At 53.1% G+C, this 19,792-nt stretch overlaps 2 protein-coding genes across 7 annotated transcripts in view; one reads left to right on the forward strand and one right to left on the reverse strand.

The window, feature by feature from the left end:
* The window catches only part of PGAP2 (post-GPI attachment to proteins 2), a 14,493-nt gene extending 6,710 nt beyond the window's left edge, over positions 1-7,783 (reverse strand). For 2 of the 6 annotated variants that reach the window (XM_087965897.1, XM_087965900.1), the window contains exons 1-2: positions 7,003-7,603; positions 4,957-5,063 (exon numbers count right to left, since the gene is read on the reverse strand). In XM_087965897.1, coding sequence (XP_087822023.1) covers positions 4,957-5,063; positions 7,003-7,483 — 588 coding nt within the window. In that variant the 5' untranslated portion in view covers positions 7,484-7,603. Of the gene's footprint in view, positions 1-3,350; positions 4,010-4,609; positions 5,064-7,002 lie in introns of those variants that run through there. The other 4 variants (XM_087965895.1, XM_087965901.1, XM_087965899.1 and 1 more) reach the window with 4 other exon arrangements.
* Positions 7,784-8,056: 273 nt separating this feature from the next.
* The window catches only part of NUP98 (nucleoporin 98 and 96 precursor), a 35,794-nt gene continuing 24,058 nt past the window's right edge, over positions 8,057-19,792 (forward strand). The window contains 10 exon segments of the mRNA XM_087965905.1: positions 8,057-8,188; positions 11,222-11,324; positions 12,233-12,334; positions 12,427-12,624; positions 14,417-14,556; positions 16,150-16,257; positions 16,827-17,010; positions 17,446-17,606; positions 18,618-18,755; positions 19,299-19,380. Coding sequence (XP_087822031.1) covers positions 11,249-11,324; positions 12,233-12,334; positions 12,427-12,624; positions 14,417-14,556; positions 16,150-16,257; positions 16,827-17,010; positions 17,446-17,606; positions 18,618-18,755; positions 19,299-19,380 — 1,189 coding nt within the window. The 5' untranslated portion in view covers positions 8,057-8,188; positions 11,222-11,248.

Genomic DNA, 19,792 nt, shown 5'->3' on the forward strand with positions numbered 1-19,792 from the left:
CTTCTCTTCACCAAAGTAGACAGGCCCAATTCCAGCAACTATTCTTCCTATGTTTTGTCCTCCTCTTTCTGGCTCTTTCTAGAGCCTCTTTCTAGAGCATGTTGATGCTCAACTCAGGAGCAAATTCTGAAGAGCTGAAGCTACAGGAGGAGACACCATCCTCAGACAGACACATGCAACCAGGGCTTGTTTAGGGCAGAAAGTGGAGGGGGGGGAGGATTGGTGACCCCAAGAAACAGCCCCCGGGAGCATCACACGCCCAGGCTGCAAATAGCCAGCGGGGCTGTTTCAGTTTGGGAAAGTTTGCAGAAGGAACTGCACTCTGGATGCGGCTGAGGGAGGTTGAGAAAGTCCCCAATAGGCCGTTTATCTTTAGAAAACGCTTAGTCACCGCTGGGGCCCCAAGAACTGGCGCTGCAGACCCCGGTCTACGCCGGATGGAAAGAAAGGCGGCCTTTCTCCCTTCGGGAATTTCCTCAAGCAAAAGTTTTGAAAGAGGAGCCAAAACGCTGCTGGGCTAAGCAGGGCGGGCACAACAGGCAGCCTGCCCCCCAAGTCCCTGGCGAAAACCAGCCCCCAAAGGGCAGAGCAGAAGCTGCTCCTTCAAAAGCCAGCCAGCCCCTCTTGGACTCAAGGGAGGTTTTTATTCCCCTGCAGAGGAACAAAAGGTGTGTGAAGCAGGAGGGGAAGGGCCAGGCTGCCACCTGGCACACATTCACAGACCCCCAGCAGCGCCCCCTTGGGAGCCCTCTCCCCTTTTCAGGGGCCTCCTGATCACTAGTGGCACAGACCACACGTCGATTTATGACATTGGAGGCCAAAATTTCTGTGGCTAAGTGAGAGATGGGTTCATTTTTGCCCCATTTTATGACCTTCCTTTCTGTTTAAGTGAGTCGCTGCAGTTATTGAGTAACACGGCCATTAAGTGGATCTGGCTTCCCCCATTGACGGTGCTACTCAGGAGGTCGCAAAAGGGGATCCTAGGACACTGCAACTGTCGTAAACACAAGCCAGCTGCCAAGCATCAGTGGTCAGGGGGATGCCGGAATGGTCGTAAGGGTGAAAAACGGTCCCAAGTCCCCTTTTTTCAGTGCTGTTGTAACCTCAGTCACATTTGAGGACTGGCTGTATGTGGACTGAGGCTTCCAAAGGGGACCCCCCCCCCCTTTCTGCTTTTCCTCCCCATCCCCCCCAGGCCTCCCTTAGGCTCCTTCGGCTGGATCGGGCCCCGGGGGCCTTGGGGGGGGGGGGCTGGGGGCAGCCAGGCCCAGGCGAGGACCACAAACAAGCTGCAATGTGAAAGTTCACACAGGAAGTGGCAGGTGGGAACCGGAAACCGCTGCTGCGCTTCATGCTGGCTGTGTGCAATCCTGCTTAGCGGGGGCAGAGCCAGGCTGCCAGCACTCACCACGCCCGCCTCCCTCTCACTGGGAGTGGTCGGCCTGACTCGGCCGGAGAGAAGGAAGGGTGGGGGAAGATGGGAGCATCTAAAAGGCAGCAGGGCAAGAAGCAACGGATGGAAACTCATCCAGGAGAGAAGCAACCGGGACCTTTCAGGAGGAATTTTCCTGACAGGGAGGACAATGAACCAGTGGAACTGCCTGCCACCAGAAGTTGTGGCTGCTCCGTCACTGGAGGCTTTCAAGAAGAGACCTGTCCGGAATGGTATGGGGTCTCCTGCTTGAGCAGGGGGTTGGACTAGAAGACCTCCAAGGTCCCTCCCAGCCCTGTTGATCTGTCCTCTCCCTGGGCTCACAGAAAAGAAGGAGCCGCCCCCACAACCCACCCCCCATTTCCTCCCCCAACCTCTGCACAGCCCTGACTCAAGTCACCCAGTCGAAGCGGGAGGGGCAAAGGGGACAAAGGAGCCAATTCCAGGCAGCAGGAGAGCCTCCCTTCGTAGCGTGCTAGAGCCGCCAGAAAGGACCCAGGAGGTCCTCTAGTCCAGCCCCCTGCCCAAGGCAGGAGGTCCTTATAACCCTCCCGGACAAATGCTTGCCTGATGATTCTGTCTTAAAGATAACAAGAGTGGGGCCTCCCTTACCCACTCCTTTCCATCAGGCGTGCCCCCTGGCCTACCTCGAAGGGCTGGAAGCAGCAGCATCAAGCTGGGTATTTCTGGGTTTCAACCCTGTGAGGTGCTGCAGAGCCACACTTATCCCGAGGAGACCGGGGGGCTGTCTTGGGCTGCCGGGGACCAAGGCTCCCTCGCCCTTGGGCTGGCTGGAGAGGGGGCTTCAATCACAGGGCGGGGGGAGGGGGAGGCCTTGCACAGGGTTCGGGGGACACCCTACACCAGGGCCGCCCCAACCTCCTTCTGGTAGGCGTCAGCTCCCTGCTGGGGAGGGGGTTCTGGACCCCTCTGCCCTAAACCTTCTGGGACCCCGGCACCCCCTTCCCTCTTCCCCAATTAAGCCCTATCCCCCACCCAGTCAAACCCGGGGCAGAAAGCAATCGGAAGACTGCCCCCGATGGCCCATCCCTGGCCCAGCACCACCCTTTCCCTCCCGGCCAGCCCCCAAAGGCCAGGGTTCGGTTCCACAGGCTCCCCGTCCCCCCGAGCCACTTCCTAGTAAGCAGCCCCAAACCCAGGCGGGAGACCAGAGGCGTAGGGAGGACTCGAGGCCGTCCCGTAGCCGGCAGACACCAGGCCAAAGAACGTGCCACGGGCGTAGCTAAGCCATGCGGTTCTCTCCGCTTGGTGGTTCTCTTGCAGACGTCTCATTGCCATGTTAGGTGGCATCATCAGTGCTAGCTAGGAGATTGGTAATAACAATAGCTGCAGGAAAACCAGCAGGCTCAGAGAAGACCATTGAAGCTCATGGTTCTTGTTGTCATCGTCCTCCTCCTTTTTCCCCCACACTCCAGCAAATCCCACTCCCTGCTAGCACTTACAATGTCCCCTAGTTGGGTCATGAGACGCCTGCAACGAAACAACTAACCTCAGAGAGTCCCAAGTCCTCCTCCTTCCTCCTCCACTCCACAAACCCTCCTCCCTTCGATCACTGATGATGTTCCCTAGTTGGGTCATGAGACGCCTGCAAGAAAACCGCTCAGCTCAGAGAGCACCAGGGACCCCATAATAGTCCAACCCTGAGCTGCAAATATTCTCTCCTATTGCTAAAACCAGGCCGCGTGGTGCCCAAGGTCCTTGGAGTCCTAGATCTCCCTCCCTTCCACACCAGCTGACCGACCCAATTGTGTGTCCAAAAACACACCCTCTGCCTCCTCTCTCCCCCTTCCCTGGCTCATGCGCTTCCCAGAGGCCTCAGTCCTGGTTTGGGTCAATGTTCTACAGGCTGCTGGAGGTTGGCGGGAGAAGCAGCTGTGGCTGAGGGAACATTTGTTATTATTACCTTTATTGTCAGAGTACATCACACGTACAATGAGATTGGCTCAGCCTCCCTTCGTGCACACACCCCCACACACACACCGCACACCTCACAGTGAGGACAGAAGTCCCTAACCCAGTCCCAATCTCATTACACTTTGCACAGTGCACCAGTCCTGCAAGTCTGTCCTACTATGTTGACATACGAAGTTATTTCCCATTCAGGAGTCCGACAGCCCACGGGTGGAACCTGTTCTTCAGCCAGTTGATGCGGCTGGCTCTGCATCTCTGTACCTCCTACCCAACGGCAGGCGAGTGAAGAAGGGCCGGCCGGGGTGCGAGCGTCCCTGAGGATTTTCCTCGCTCTCGTAAGGCAGCGAATTGGAAGGAACCCTCCGCCGTTCAGCGCCAGGCCCTCTGCTTCTTCCCAGGACAAACACTGCACCCTGTGGCACTTGGGATGGACTACAGGCGCTGAGGGGCCCTTGGCAAAACTCCCAGCCTGGGTCAGCATCCTGAGGACACTGACCTCAAAGGCCTTCCGCCTCCAGCAGCTTCCCGCAAGGATGGCGAATAAAACCTGTTTCACCAGGCTGGACGCTGCCAAAGCGTCTCCGCGGGAGGATGCCCAGAGCGACAGGCACAACGGCCCCTCCCAACAAAAGGAGGCCCAAGAACCTTGTTAGGTATAACATTGATACCCAACAAGGTTTGGGTGGATAAATATATAAACTAAGGTATCATAGTTTAAGTGTTTGTAACTTTAAGCACCACACTGCATGTAATTAGCCAATTAAGGGTGCGGTTAGAAACTGCAATAAGAGGAAGCAGGAGAAAGCTTGCTGCTTACTGCCTACTGTTTTACTGTTTACCGTTTGCTGTTTACTGCTGTTTACTGCTGCATACAACTGTTTACTACTGTTTTACTGCGACTGTCTACTGTTTGATCTACTGTTTGATCGTTCTACTGAATATCCAGCGTTATCCTCTGGAGAAAGGCATCGGAGGAGGAGAAGATATCTTTATCGGCTGATAAAGATATAGTAAGGACTATTACCTGGACTGAGTTAGTGAGTCTTACTGAATGGATATATTGTGTATGACATACGGACTGATTGACAATGCTTAAACTCTAACTGGATTAAAAACTATTTAAACTACAAACAGTGTTTGTGTTCAGTGTGTGTATACTCTAAAACCCTTCCTCTCTCATTTGGCTGCCTGGCTTGACTGCTGCTGCATACTCTGCTAGGGGTTTATCCCCAAACACTAACAAACCTGCTGGCTACGTGGCTCCTATCTGGCGTGGGGTCAGCGGAGGTCAGGCAAAAGGACCCAGCCCTCTTGTCCTCGGTCAGCACTGCCCTCTCACTGCCATGAACCCGGGGGTGGGGGGGAGGCTGGAAACTGGGGGCAAAGGCTTGGGGAAAGAAGCGAAACTGAACCAGGAGGAGAGCCGTCTGTGGACATGGAGGTCGCCTGCCTGGGAGCAGAATCCCCCACACAGAAGAGAGGGAAGTATCGCTTTTAAAACCTATTGGACCACGAGAGGCAACCCGAGGGACCGAGGGGCAACTGGGAGCCCAAAGGAGAAGGCCGCAGCTGCGGGAGGGGGCCAGCCTTACCTCGGCACTGATGGTGTACTTCTTGGTCAGCCGCCAGAGCAGGCAGGTAAGGAACATGTGTCCGATGGCCGAGGCGATGAAGAGGATGAAGGCATACTGGTGGAAGGCTGCCGGGGGGAGCAAGAAGGAAAGAGGTGACGGTGTGGGGGAGGGAAGGGAAGGAAACAGAGAGGGAGGGGGTGAGGTGATGATGGGGGGGACAAGGACGGGAGTGTGGGAGGGAGACAGAGAGAACGAGGGGAGACAGTCAGGGGGAAGACAAGGGGAGGGGGAAGGGGGTGTGACAGGGAAGGGCGACATTTAGGAGGGAAGACAAGGGGGCAGGGGTGATGGGGAGGAGGGTGTAATGATGCCCCCTTGGAGGATGAACCAATCCCAGGCACATCAGGAGGGGAGTTGCTCAATGGCTCTGCGCAGCCAGCCCCCGAGAAGGATTTGGCTGAGGCCCAGCTGCAGGAGGACAGCCATGAAGCTTCCTGTGGGGAAAGCACGCAGCTGCAGCCGGTCGGCGATGAGGAAGGGGAGGAACTGCCTTCCGCACCTGATCCAAGAACATGCAGGGCAGAGAAAAGGCAGGAGCAGCCGAGATCAGCCCAATTATTGCATTGGAATAATCCAGTCTAGAAGCATTCCTGCTTCGGATAGGCAGGCCAAGAGTGGGGAGGATGGCAGAGAAGATGATTGGCAGCTCACTCCCTTCTATCCAGGACATGGCGTACATTTGAGGCTTGACCAGAGTCCGCAGGATTCTCTGGGATGGTAAACATCCTCTTCACAACCTCGTTACCCCCTGGGAGGAGCGGCCTTCGGGGTATCCGCAGCAGAACATCCAGATCCAGCCACTGCTCTGTTCCATAGAGCAGTGATCCCCAACCTTTTGACGCGCGCGGCCCGGTCCAGCATCAACTGGGCGCCGCCATCTTTTTGACGAAAAGATGGCGGCGCCATGCCTCGGTGAGCTTTTCGGGTAGAAATGGCTTTCTACCCGGAAAAGCTCACCGAGCGCTGCGCCACCATCTTTTTGATGAAAAAGTGCTTCCGGTGAGCTTTCTACCCGGAAAAGCTCACTGGAAGCACTTTTTACCAAAAAGATGGCGGCTAACAACCAGCGGCCCGGTAAGACTTGTTCGCGGACGGTACAGTCCGCTGGACCGGCGGTTGGGGACCCCTGCCATAGAGCATCAACCTTTTGAACTCTTTCTGCTATGCATTCAAGGTGGACCGTGATGAATATATATATGTGTGTTTATATGTATGAATGTAGGTATACATATAACACGTGTACACGTGAGTTATGCATGCGTATACTTTGGGGAACAGGCAACAGAACTTCATTTTTAATGTGTGCCAGTGTGCCAACAGTAAAACATACCAATAAAGCTTAGCTTATCTTACTCGAGAGAAGCCTCATCCTTCTTGGTGGGTTGAAGTTGGCTGCAGGCAGAGGGAGGGGAAAGTGTTTCCTGGCTCCTGTGTGTTCTTGCCTTGGCCTTTGGGTCTCTTCGGCTGTTTGCCTTGGGAGCCTGGCCTTGGCCTTCAGCACCAGCCGTGGCTTCATCGGCCTGTGGAACTCACTAGGGTGGTGCCCGCACTGGAATTGCTCCAATTCAGGCTTGGAAGCCTTAAAGACTTCTCCTTCCCTCTCTCTCTCTCTCTGTGTGTGTGTGTAGGAGAGAGAGAGAGAGAGACAGACAGACAGAAACAGAGAGGGTGGAGTAGAGAGAGAGAATGAGAGAGGAGACACACACACACAGAGCAGCAGCACATAGGGATGGGGGCAGATGAGGGAGGGAAGGAGTGATGGGGAGGGGTCAGAGAGGACCTGGTGAAGGGGAGGGGTGGGGAGCGAGAGAGCAGCATACAGGGAGGCCATTCAGGGGGAGAGGAGGGGTGTTTGGAAGAGGAGGGGAGGGGGAGACGCAGGGGGAGGGTCGCGCCCTTACACTGGGGGGAGTGGGGGAGCATTCAGGCATGATATGGGGGAGACATCGGGGGGCAGATGAGAGGGGAGGTCGCGGGCCCCCACCCTCACCCCCACACACCTACCGTGGTTCTCGGCGGAGGAGACGTAGGTGAGCAGGAGCAGCCCCAGGTTCTCGCCCAGGCCCAGGCCCAGCACGGCGCGGCAGAGGCGCGGGTAGCGGTAGCCCCGGTAGTGCCGCCAGTAGGCCGAGGCCACCAGGAGCCGCGGCGCCGACTGGAGCCCGATGCAGAGGCGCCACACGTAGCGCTCGGGCGCGGAGGCCCCGATGGCGGCGCTCAGCGAAGGCAGGTAGTTCGGCACCTGGGGGCGGGGGGTGAGGGGCTCAGCCGGGGCGGGTCCCCCTCCCTCCCCTCGCCCCCCGGCTGGACTTACGCCGCAGTGCGTGGCCGTGGCCTCCTGGAAGTGGAAGAGCAGCGCCCAGGCCAGGCAGAAGAGGAAGCCGCCCAGCGGGCAGCACACCGTCCCCACCGCCAGCGTGGTGAAGCGCACCCGCAGCAGCGCCCCGTCCCGCTCGCGCTCCAGCGGCAGCGCCACCTGCAACATCCCGCTCACCTGCCGGCCAGGCTCCGCACTACGACTCCCGTCCGCCTCGCCCGCCCAGGCGCCGCCCGGGCATGCCGGGAAGTGTAGTCCGCCGCCGCCTCCTCCGCCTCCTTCGCGGCTGCTATGAGAACGAAGCGCGCGACGGCCGCTTAGGCCCCGCCCACTTCCACGGGACGCCCTGCGACGTCGCCCTCCAGACTCCACCCCGCCTCAGCCCCCAGCAACGGGGCTCTCGGTTCCCCAGCCAATAGACACGTCCCAGGGCTCTGTGGCGACGGACGTCTGGAAAGACGGCGCGGCGGATTGGAGACAGGGAGACGTTTGAGGTGGGTTTAGCACTCAACCAATAGGAAGCCAGCGTGAGGCGCCGACGTCGGGGCAATAAAAAACCAAGGGGAGCTTCCGGGGAAAAGGCAGCGCGGGGCGGCCAATCGGAAGCCTCGCCGCCCTGACGTCCCGCGCGGAAGAGCGTCGAGCGTGCGTGTATGACGGCAGTTTCGCCGCCGCCGCCACCCCCCGTCGCGACCCCTCGAGCGGCTGAGGCGAGTATCGTGGAGGCGGAGCCGCCGCCGCCGCCGCTTCCCTCCGGCTCTCCGTCGCAAGAGACGCCCCTGCGAGCGAGCGAGCGAGTGCTAGGCCGGGCCGTGGGCCCCGAGCCGAACGCTTCTCCCTCCTCGGGAGGCCCAGCCTGGAGGAGAAGAAGTGGTGAGGGAAGGGAGGGGAGGGGCCCGGGGGCGGAGGGGAGGGGGAGGGGCCGCGCGCCTCTCGTGGGGTGGGGGTGAGTGGGCGGGGCCGCCGGCCGAGGGAGCGCACGTGCGGGACCGAGCGGACCGGGGTGGGGGGGGGCGCCGTTCAGTCCGCGCTCCCGGCAGCCCGTCCGGCTCACCCACCTGAGCGGCCCGGCCAGCCGGGGTTGGGGGAGGGGGAACGGGGAGGCTGCTGCGCGCGCGTTAACGGGCCGGGGAGGCCAGGACCTCCCCTCCACCCCACCCCGGTGGGCGTCTGTGATCGCTTCACATGGATACCAAAGAAAGGGGGCAAGGGAGCCATTAAAGAAAAGGCGGCCAAAGGAGGGACAGGCGGGAATGGGAGTGGCAGACATTAGACTAAGTTTTAGTCGCTTTCAATAATTAAATTGGGTTGTTCAATTGCCCCATTCCCCTCCCGTGGCTCTCAACAGAGGGGTCTTCAAGCTGTGCTGGCTGAGGAACTCTGGGAGTTGAAGTCTTCAAGTTGCCCAGGTTGGAGACCCCCAGATGCCAATCAGACCTGCCATGGTCGTGGTCCCCCAGGTAGTTCCCCAGCTTGGAAGCAGTTAGAAGGCCCGGGAGAGGAATCCCACCTGCAGGAAGTGGCAGAACCTCCCAGCTTCTCCATCCTGAAATGCTTTTTCCCAAAGGCAAGTGGACTTGGTTTTCCCTTGAAGAACTTTCCCTTCTCATCCAAGAAGCATCTTCGGTTCTGACTGGATGGTGGAGGGTGAAAGGATTTATAGTGCTTGCAGCCCTCTGGGTGGTGACACTCTTCCCCCAGAGTCACCTAGATGTTTATCCACGCTCTCGGGGGCCACCCGGATCAAAGCGCAAGTGGACGTGGAACTTTCTTGGAACTGCTGGGAAGACCGGGTTGTAAATAGGAGCTAGTTGATGTCCGTCCCTTTGAACTCTGTTGAGGGAGAGGGCTGTTCAACCTTACTGTAGGTGGCCTCTTTGAAACCCTGGAAAGGTGACCCTGAGGGCACCGATAAACCTCCAAGTGGCCTCAACGACTCTCAGAGAGAGCGCTAACGACCAGAGGACTGCAAGGAATATAGCAATAGCACTTAGACTTATATACCGCTTTATAGTGCTTTACAGCCCTCTAAGCGATTTACAGCATATTGCCCCCAACAATTTGGGTCCTGTTTTGGGTCAGAATATTTGTAGGTCAAGATTGAGCGGTGCAGTCCTTGGTGCTCTCTGAGCTTGGTGGTTTTCTTGCAGATGTTTCATGACCCAACAAGGAAACATAATCAGTGCCAAGGTCAGCGTGTTTCTTATGTTACTTAGTTGGCCAATGAAACCCTTGCAAGGAAACACCCAAGCTCAGAGAGCACCAAGGACCTCGCCAATTCTGGAATCAAAATCACAAAATATTGATTCTCTATTAGAGAATACCAGAAACAACTTCCTTTGTTTGGAAATAAAGATTCTTACCAGGCAACCCTAAGGAAATTGAGATTGTCTTAATGGTGATTCTGTGGCCTTAAATAATTCAAAAGTGTAGCCAGGTGGCTAAACATAATCAAACTGAGCTTTTCTAGCAGTGATACTACATATAAAAGGCCAAAAATTTTATCAGCAACCTTTGGATTTTGCAGTAAAGTGTTTTGTTACATTTGGTTACTAATTGCATTAATTTTGGGGTAAATCAAATTGATTCTTGCTAATCATCAGCAAACTCTTACTAGATGTCAACAGCCTGTTGGAGTTGAATTCTTTGGACTTGCCTGCACTGAGATTAGAACAGACGCCGGCATTTCCATGCTGTCATTGGACCATTCAGCTGCTTATGCTTGGTTGATGGTCTAATCTGGGCTGGGAAGAACCAGCCCTGCCTGCTCCATTGTGCCTTATAAAGGCATTTTCTAGTAGCATCTGGGTGGCCCCGCTGTGCGTGGGAAGGTTCTTTGAAATACGATTGTCTGAGATTTTGAGGGGGCATTGTGAATGGCAGGGGAAGGTTGACAGCACTAAGGAAAATGGGACATACAGCTGCTTGCATCATCATAAGCTAGAATATTTTACAACGTAAGAGATTGGCACATAGGTCTCTTTCCGTCTAGAGGAGAAGTATTTGGGACATTCTGGAAATACTTTTGCCCTAAAGATACTCTGTATGCCATTTCTTTATGAATTTAATGCTCGGCATCCAATCGGAATCAGTCACCAGGACCAGAGAGTTTTCAGACTCATGCTGGAGTCCATCCTCGGGGAACTTCTCTGAATGTGTTCTTTGGGCTGTTCTGTGTGTAGTATTTATATGGTGCCTGGTTGTGTGTGTATGTGTGTGTGTGCCTTTTAGATGTTGATTGAGGTGTTGGTGGCTGACTATTAAGTTGTTGACTGTTGTTTTCTTGTGCTTCCAAACCCTCCCTCCCTAAGTATTTGACATGCTGGTAGTAAATCAGCTTTCGGGGGCCTGTTTCTCGGGCATCAACCAGCTGTTTTTGTCTCTCTCATCCAACAATCTTAGTGGCTGCAAAATTGAACGTGCATCCTTGTTTATTGCAATGTGAGGCTACCAATGTATGTTATAACAGTTCCTTTTATTTTTAATAATAGTACCCTATGATCATTATTTCCAAGACTCCCAGCAGTCCATCATTTGATGCTTTTGTGAATCTGAGCCAGATGTAGGTTGAACAGTTTTTGTCCTCTCAAATAGCATTTTTCTCTTACACTTTAAGATGCCCAACATATTTTTTTTAATCCAGCTTGCTTCACATGTATTCATCATTTTCTCACGTGGCCCAATTTTCTGAGTTCAAAAGATACACCGAAAGATAAACTAACCATGTAGCCAGGGTTTGCACAGTGCCCCCAGTTGAAACGGGATCAGCTCATAACTCTATGGCCATTGATGGCAAGAGGGACCGGTTAGTGATTTGCAAGTTTATCAATTTGGGGGGTGCGGGGAGGAGAGACGACTCCTAAGACAATCTAACTTTGTCTAAAGTTGTTATTTTTTTCTTTTTAGGTTTTGAGACACTGAAATATCTTCAACATGTTTAATAAATCTTATGGAACGCCTTTTGGCGGCACCACAGGGGGATTTGGGACAACTTCGACTTTCGGACAGAGTAAGTGACTGAGGATGGAGGGTCATTTTGGCCCAGGTGGGTCGTTCTCTCTCTCTGAATGACGGTTTGAGGTTTGAATTCTGTGTTTAGCCTCCTCTCCCATGGAAATGCTAAAACAACTTATTCTAAATTTTAATGGAGTGTTATCTTTGTGAACTACATAGAGGAGAACATTATTTGGCAGCCTTAACATGGAATGTAGAACATTTTCTTTACAAAGTGGTCCTCAATTCACCACAGTTTGTTTAGTGACCGTTTGAAGTTACGGCACTGGAAGAAAAAGGTCACGTATGCCCACTTTTCACACTTACAAGCGTCGAAGCATCCCCATGGTCTCGTGATCAAAATTTGGATGTTCAGCAGCTGGTTCACATTTTATGACAGTCGCAGTGCCCTGAGTCACATGATCCCCTTTTGGGACCTTCTGACAATGTCAATGGGGAAGCCAGTTTCGCTTAATAGCTGTATTCCTAACTTAACAACTGCAGTGACTCACTTAACAACTGTGGCACAAAAGGGGGTAAAGGCGGGACAAAGCTCACTTCCCAATTGTCTTGCTTAGCCATGGAAGTTTTGGGCTCAGTTGGGGTCGCCCCTTGAGGACTGTGGTGCATAACGTGAACATACAGGCGGGATGGAAGTGAGTTAAAAGCTTCTGGTTTAACCTTTTGTTTTGTTAAATGCGCTAAGCCCTCCAAACGGTTTGCCCATCCAAAGCCCTTTTTATTGATCCCATCCCCGGAGCCCCAGGGTTCAGAAAGAGGGGACTTCAAACCCACCCTGCGCTAGTTGAAGAAAAGCCTGAACGTGGTTTCGGCTTCCCGCCGCTCGGCTGTGGCCCTGACAGCCGCTGAGCCTGTACACCCTTTCGCTCCCCACCCCAATCCACCCCTCTCCCTGCTTTGCAGATACTGGCTTTGGGACGACCAGTGGAGGAGCCTTTGGGACGTCCGCCTTCGGGTCCAATAGCAATGCCGGGGGGCTCTTCGGTAGCACTCAGACCAAGCCAGGTACACCGATCCCCACCCCCTGCGTTTCCCCCTTTTGTTGTGTCCGTCGTCCCCCCCGCATTCCCCTTCCCCTCTCAGGCGCCTGACCGGAGGGCTTCTTTTCGGTTGCAGGAGGGCTCTTCGGGCAAGTACTTTCAGCCAGCCGGCCACGTCGTCCACTAGTACCGGTTTTGGTTTCGGCACGTCCACGGGAACTTCCAGCAGCCTGTTTGGGACCGCCAGCACAGGGGGAGGCCTCTTCTCAAACCAGAGCAATGCCTTTGCCCAGAACAAGCCGGTGGGGTTTGGCAGTGAGTATGGCTGTCTCTGAAGGAGCTTGGAAATGTTGTGTGCTTGGGGGGGGGGGCTGAGCTGATCAGAGAAGGCAGTGGCTGTTTTGTATTGCTAGTTGCCTATTCACAAGTATCTCGCCCGACTAGCTGTACTCCCTTGGGAACAACCAGATAAAGGCTCTGAGGATTTTAGGGGAAGGGGGGGCAGGTCTTCCCCCTTGCAAGGATTCCTGGCTGGCCAGTCTCTTCACCCAACCCAACCCCAACTCTGGCTGCAGATGCCACCACATCCTGATAGCCAACTCAGCTTTCTAACTCTAGTAAAATAAAAATAGGTGAACCAGTGTATGAACCGAAGAATCTGTTCAGTCAGGGAGTCAAAATCAGCACGGTTAGAAATATCAGGTGAAATATTGTAAAACCTCCCATCCTCTTCCTTTCCCACTTTTGATCAGCCTCCTGCTGAATTCTCTGTCCCTTTAATTCTGCTTGTGCTCTTTTGGCCAGCAGGTGCAAGGAGGACTCTTGTTAGACCAGTCAAAGAACCTGACCTTGATCAAAGGTGTAACATGAAGAAATAGTCCTGCAAGACTAATAATAATAATAATAACCACCTGCTCACAACCTGTTTTTAAGGCCGGCTTTAGTGGAGTACTGTCAGCAAGGACACGGCTGTTCTTTCAAAGTTTTAATTCTCTCTTTTCTATATATTTATCATATTTATCATCTATTTATCTATCTATTTAATCTATCTACTATCTAAATATATAAGTGAAATGCCCCTCACGCATCATCACAAAAATCTCCAGAACCATAAAGCCTACAAACTTGAAATTCAGCCCATATGTTCCACTTGGCTTCTAGGGGCTCGCTAAGAAAGGATTTTTCAAAATGACCATCAGAGCATTTAGAGTATTTCCTATATTATTATTATTATTAACACGCTGTGATGCTCAGGAGTTCCACTCCCCCTCCCCACCTGGAAAAAAATCTCTTCCAAAGGCAAAACACAAGCAGAGGAGGTTCAGTTTCACAGCAGCACCAAGCAGCTTTTAATACAGAACAGTTGAGCTAGGTCACGCCCAGGCTCCTTGCTATCTCCTTGCTCACACAGCAAATAATGTTTCAGTTTCCAAACAGCCCTCAACTCACACACTGACAAGACACTAGCCAGATGAATATCAATGGAGGCTGGTAGGCAGAGACACAATTTCCCCCCCTTTATTTTCCTTCCCCAAAACTAAGCCCCACCACGTAAGTTTTGTAGCGAAGCACGGATATCGAGCTAGTTAAGTATCAGCTGAAGTCTGCGCCTTGTTCATGTGCTGAAGTGTTTTCCCAATTCCTTCAGGTTCCGTGTGTTATTTTCACAAAGTTCATAGTGATGCGAAGTGATGGGCTTGAAAAACATGCATTGATATCCTTATTAATTAGGAAGGATTTATTTATCACATTTAGAAACTGCCCACTTGCCTCACTGAGGGACTCTGGAGAGTGTACAGATCACAGCCCTTGCGCAAAATTGAATGTATATCCTTGTTTATTCCTCCTCCCCCCACACACACAGACAAATATGTAGGGAAATTGCCCCCATCCCTGAATTAAAGACCCCGGACTCTCTTTTAATCTCTGGTGGTGGGTGGAAGGGAGGGCTTATTCATCCCTGCTCAGGCTGATCTGTGGCCCCGTTCTCCTTGATTTGAAACATTATAAGGTCCCTCTGCTTTCTATCAGGTATTCAGTTGTGTAAAAAAAATTACTTTCATCTCTGATACATTTGGACATGGCTTTTATTTATTTTCTTTTTCAGATTTTGGGACAAGCACCAGCAGCGGAGGGTTGTTTGGCACCACAAACACAACCTCCAACCCATTTGGGGGCACATCCGGCTCCCTTTTTGGGTCTACAAGCTTTTCCGCCGTCCCTACTGGCACCACGATTAAATTCAACGTAAGCCCTGTCCCCGTGCCCTTTTAACGCATTTCAGCTTTCCTGCCAAAGCCCCTTCCCTCCTTGATGTCATTCACTGCCATAGATAAGAGAATAAGAAGACTTCACATTTATCACGATTCCCAGGAAGCCTGACTATCCCCTCTCACACACCTGTCCTTCCGTATGAGCCGGCATGACAATATTTAATTTAGGGTTAGGAAGCGCTTGTCAAGATATCCTGCAGGAACGTACGATAGAGAATCTGGATTAATTTTGCTGCTCTGGAAAACCCAATACCGAACGTTGTAAAAAGTTCTATTTGTGTGTAAATTATTTGAAGAAGGGAGCCCGAGAATAACAGCTGTGCTTCTCATTGTGGGGTCCTCGGGGATCTCTGAACTTGGTGGTTTTCTTCTAGACATTTCATGACCGAATTAGGGGACCTCATCAGTGGTGGAAGAGGGTGGGTTTTGTGGCGTGGAGGAGGACTGTGGGGTCCTTGGTGCTTTCTGATGGGTTTTCTTGCAGGTGTTCCAACTGGGTAGCCTCAGTGGGGGAAGTGTGGGGTTTGCTGTCTGCTCATGTACTAATGGCCTGGCCGGTCAGTGTTGGGAGTTTTCCAGTGATTCCTCGATTGGGGTGTTGTTTGCTGATGCTTTGTTGGTCTACTATTAATGTTGATGTAGATCTCTGCTTAGCTGGGTGTTGATGGCTGGCGAGGAGGAAAGTCACAGAATAGAAACAAAGAACAAACCTCGCCCATTTCTAGCACTGATGTTGTTACCTAGTTGGGCAATGAAACGTCTGCAAGAAAACCGCCGATCCCAAGAGAGCAAAGGGCCCCCTGGTTCAACCCCGAGCTTCAGATATTCCCTTCTACTGATGCTGCTCCTCTCTTGAGGCCTCTGGCACGATCACAGAAGGGGGCTTTGCGTCTGGAAATGATCAAATCAAACCTCAGACCAAGCCAAGGATGCGAGGCAGTTCACCGAGTAAGACCTTGGAAAGCGGCTGCCAGCCAGAGCAGATTGCCCTGTCCAGTGCCATATTCTCCCCCCGCCCCCCAATATTCTGCCTCGGCCTCTGGTGAGGAGGAGGAAGGGGTGTGTGTGCTTCCTCGGCCTTGCTTTAGGCAGGGCAGGGGCCCCTTTAAGGGGTGGATGGAACCGCCAACCTTGAGGGTTCTGTAGCAGTTGATGAAGGAGAAGATGGCGAGATCGGCTAAAAGGGGGGTCTTGGGCCTCTGCCGAGGGGGGAGGGGGGGCTTTCCTGCTCACATTCCGTCTGAAAGGACGGCAGCAGACAGAAGCAGAACCATGAAGGCTGCCTTCCAGGTAGGAAAGGCAGAACTCGGAGCATTCCCGTCAGCAAGGAGAGGGTGTGACCTACCCTGCAGAGCAAGGCAAGGGGCATCCAGAGAGCAGCACATGCAGTGACCCTCAGAAAGGCAACCTAGGCCTGCAGGCTGACTGGTACCCTAGCAGGGTTTCCTGGGTCTCGGGTCAAAACCTTCAGGCCTTGGAGCCCACTTGCAATGCGCCCACAAGTCACCACCAGCGCGTGGCTCCTTGCATTTCCAGTGAAGATTTGCATTTGTCGTTTCTCTTCCAGGCACCAACCGGTACGGACACCATGGTCAAGTCTGGCGTCAGCACCAACATCAGCACCAAGCACCAGTGCATCACTGCTATGAAGGAGTATGAAAGCAAATCGCTAGAGGTCAGTGTGGGTTGTAGGCCCTGGGTGGTCACAGAGAAGAGGAGGGGATCGGCCTCTCCTCCAAGGCCGCAGAAGGCCGGACGAGTAGCAGTGGGTGGAAGCTGAACCAAGGAGAGAAGCAGCCCAAAACTTGGGAGGAATTTCCTGACCGTGAGAACAATTAATCAATGGAATGATTTGCCTTCAGAGTTCTGGGAGCCCCATCGCTGGAGGCTTTCCAGGGGAGACTGCACCACAGCCCCTTGTCTGAAATGCTGTAGGGTCTCTTGCTCAAGCAGGGGGGGTTGGACTAGAAGACCTTCAAAGCCCTTTCCAATTCTGGTATTCTGCGTTCTGCTTGAATAAAGCCCAGCTGGAGGGATTCGCACAACTCTTCAGCCCCGTTCTAGCTTAGCTGCACCTTCACCCAGGGTCAGAACAGCCAGACAGAGTTGGGAGCCCTTTGGGAGCAGCGTCCCCCCGCTCTCCTTTCCAGAACCCACCCCGGGGCATTCAAAGGCTGCCTCTCCTGCTTTTGGAAGGTCAGAGCCCGGGGAAGGTGACCCTCTGCGTGCTCCTTTCTCCTTCAGGAGCTCCGTCTGGAAGACTATCAGGCCAACAGGAAAGGCCCCACCAACCCAGTGGGAGCTGGAGCCACGCCGGGCTTGTTTGGATCGTCCACTGCTACGTCCAGCACGGCCACAGGACTCTTCGGCTCCTCCACCACCAACACAGGATTTTCATACGGGGCAAATAAAACACCATTTGGAACCAGTAAGTATCCCTGGACTGTCTTGCTGTGGCCAAGCTGGTTTTTAAAAAAATGCTATCAACTTTAGTACTGTTGCTACAGTCTTTGGTCTGCAGGGTTTCCCAACCTTCGCCACTTTAAGTCCACTTGAAGGTGGACTTCAGCTCCCAGAATTCCCCCAGCCAGCAGTGTTGAAGTCCACCCTGTCTTAAAAGCGGCCAAGGTTGGGAAACCTCTCCCTACATGAAGGGTACCTGTCCATCACTGTATTGGTCCTGGGTCGTCCCAAACCACCAGATAATTCCTTCAGGCAGAAGTTCCAAAGCAGAGGGGAGGGCAAGCCAGCGGCACTGCTGTTTGGAGCCCACACCCTCTGGGTGCTTCAAACCCCCCCCCCCCCAGCTGGTTCCAGGAGGGGATTGCAAAAAGCAGTAAGAGGCGTCATCTCTGTGTTGCAGGTACCACTGGTTTTGGCACAGGAACCGGAGGTCTCTTTGGTTCGACTCAGCAGACGCCCAGCCTCTTCAATAAACCTTTTGGTCAGCCCACCACAGCCCCGAACACGGGCTTCTCGTTCACCAACACCAGCACCCTCGGACAGCCCAACACAAACACGATGGTAAGGAGGGTCGCGTTCTGGAAAGCTCTAAGGGGGTCACGGTGACTTCTGGGACACTCCTGCCACCTCTTCTTTCACTGAACTCTGGAAGAATAGTTCAGACCTTCCTGTTAGCGCTCGGCCATGGGATAGCTGGTAGGGACCGATAGGCGAGAATATTGGTAGCTCAGGATTGGATTTTGGGGGTCCCTGGTGCTCTCTGAACTTGGTGGTTTTCTTGCCAGCGTTTCATGACCTAACAACTAGGCAACGTTTGAAGTATTTCTAGCAGGACTACCAGGTTCTGGGACAGCCTTGTTCCCTGTGCCACATCCGCCTGGTAAACTTGCACGGTTTGCTTTTCTTGCCATGTTCATGGACCGGACGGGGTTGCTTATCTGTGTCATATCACATGGGTGGGTGTATGCATAATTTTGGATGAATGAATGTATGTGTATTTATTTTGTCATGTTTGTGTAGTTTATATTGGAGGGGGTGACCCTTTGAGAGCTGCATGCAACGAAATTTCATTTGAATCTAAGCCGATTAGTCTACATTCAAAGTGACAATAAAGTTGTTATTCTATTCTATTCTGTTCTCTATATTCTATTTTCTATTCAATTCCCTATTCTAATTCTATTCTCTATTCTAACTTCATCAGTACTAAGGATGTTCCCTAGTTTGGTTCTAAAATGTCTTCAAAAAAACCCACCAAGCTCAGAGAGCACCAAGAACCCTCACAGTTCCACCCTGAGTGGTTGGACAACCATTTGTCTGAAATGTTATAAAGTCTCCTGCTTAAGCAGGAGAGGGTGGACTAGAAGACCTCCATGATCCCTCCCAACTCTTGTTACTCCATAAGTTCTTCTTTAGTTCAGCTCCTGCCCAGTTCAGCTGGATCACCTCAAGCCCCAGCAGAGTGGGTTTTCTGTGTGTATGTGTGTATGGGGGGGGGTGTTTCCTGGTCTCTCTCCCCTGCTTTTGGGGTCCTTTGCAAAGGAGCTCTGCCTCAACCTTGCCTGTCCTTCCCAGGGCTTGTTTGGAGCTGCCCAGCCCACACAGACGGGAGGCCTTTTTGGCACAACGGCCAATACCAACACAGCAGCTGCGTTTGGAACAGGAACTGGACTCTTTGGGCAGCCCAACACCGGGTTCGGTGTTGGTGGCTCGGTACGTGGATTGACCTTTTAGTGTTCTGGAGGCTGCGGTTCTCGGGCAAAAAATGAAGCTTTGCAGGCAGGTCGATATTTATTTCCTAGTAGAGTCACCTGTAAAAGTGATCCAGGTTAGCCAAAGGCCCTCAGCTTTTATGGCGGGAAGTATCCTTGTCCGCAATTCCCTTGTGAGTTTTAAGAAGCAGCAGTAAACAAATGAGGACTAGAATCCCAGCTAGGACAAGACTGCACAGCCCCCTGCATTGCTTGCCCCGTGTGTGTGTGTGTGTGTGTGTGTGTGTGTGCGTGTGTGCAAAGGGCACTTCTTTTGGGCCTGCGCTGGCCCAAAACTAGACCTTGTCTCTTCCTTCCTCTAGTCTTGGGCAGGGAGGTTTTGGGGCAGAAGGAAAGGGCAGCGGCAGTCTGGCCTGGCTGCCGTCCTTTCCTGATTGCATGTCGTCCACAAATTGCAAAAAGAGAGAGAGAGAGAGAGAGGCTTTTTCTGGGGGCTTGCATTCGTAAAAGTTACACAAAGGTCTTATTTTTTGTGTGTGTCCAGTCTCTCTTTAGTAACAAGACCGGAGGCTTTGGCACCACGACCACCAGCGCACCCTCGTTCGGGACGACAACTGGATTTTTTGGTAAGCAACGAGACTGAGTTCTCCGGAGCTCTTTCGGTCTCTTGTGTGTTTCACCCGCTCGGAACACAGAGGCAGGGATGGGCCACTAGGAGAACCTTTCGAGCTAGGCCGGCTCCAGAATTCTGGGTTGAGGTCCACAGCTCGTAAAGCTGTCCTAGTGGCCCACCCTTGCGTCCCTGGTCACCAAGGATGGTCTGATCTGGAATTTCAGGCAGGATTTTTGCCTTTCCAGCTGTGTGTTGAAAATAGGGACTGTGACTCGTTAATCTCCTCCTCCTCTCCTGGGAGCGCGAGCTTGTTTAATCTTCCTGCTGCTCAGAATTTTGGCAGGTATCTATCGATATAAAAGGTAGTCCTCGCCTTACAACAATTCGTTGAGTGACTGAAGTTGCAACGGCACTGAAAAAAGGTG

The sequence above is a fragment of the Notechis scutatus genome, chromosome 5, assembly GCF_049901735.1.
Source record: "Notechis scutatus isolate UNSWTSFEM ecotype Mainland chromosome 5, rNotScu1.2, whole genome shotgun sequence".
Lineage (NCBI taxonomy): Eukaryota > Metazoa > Chordata > Lepidosauria > Squamata > Elapidae > Notechis > Notechis scutatus.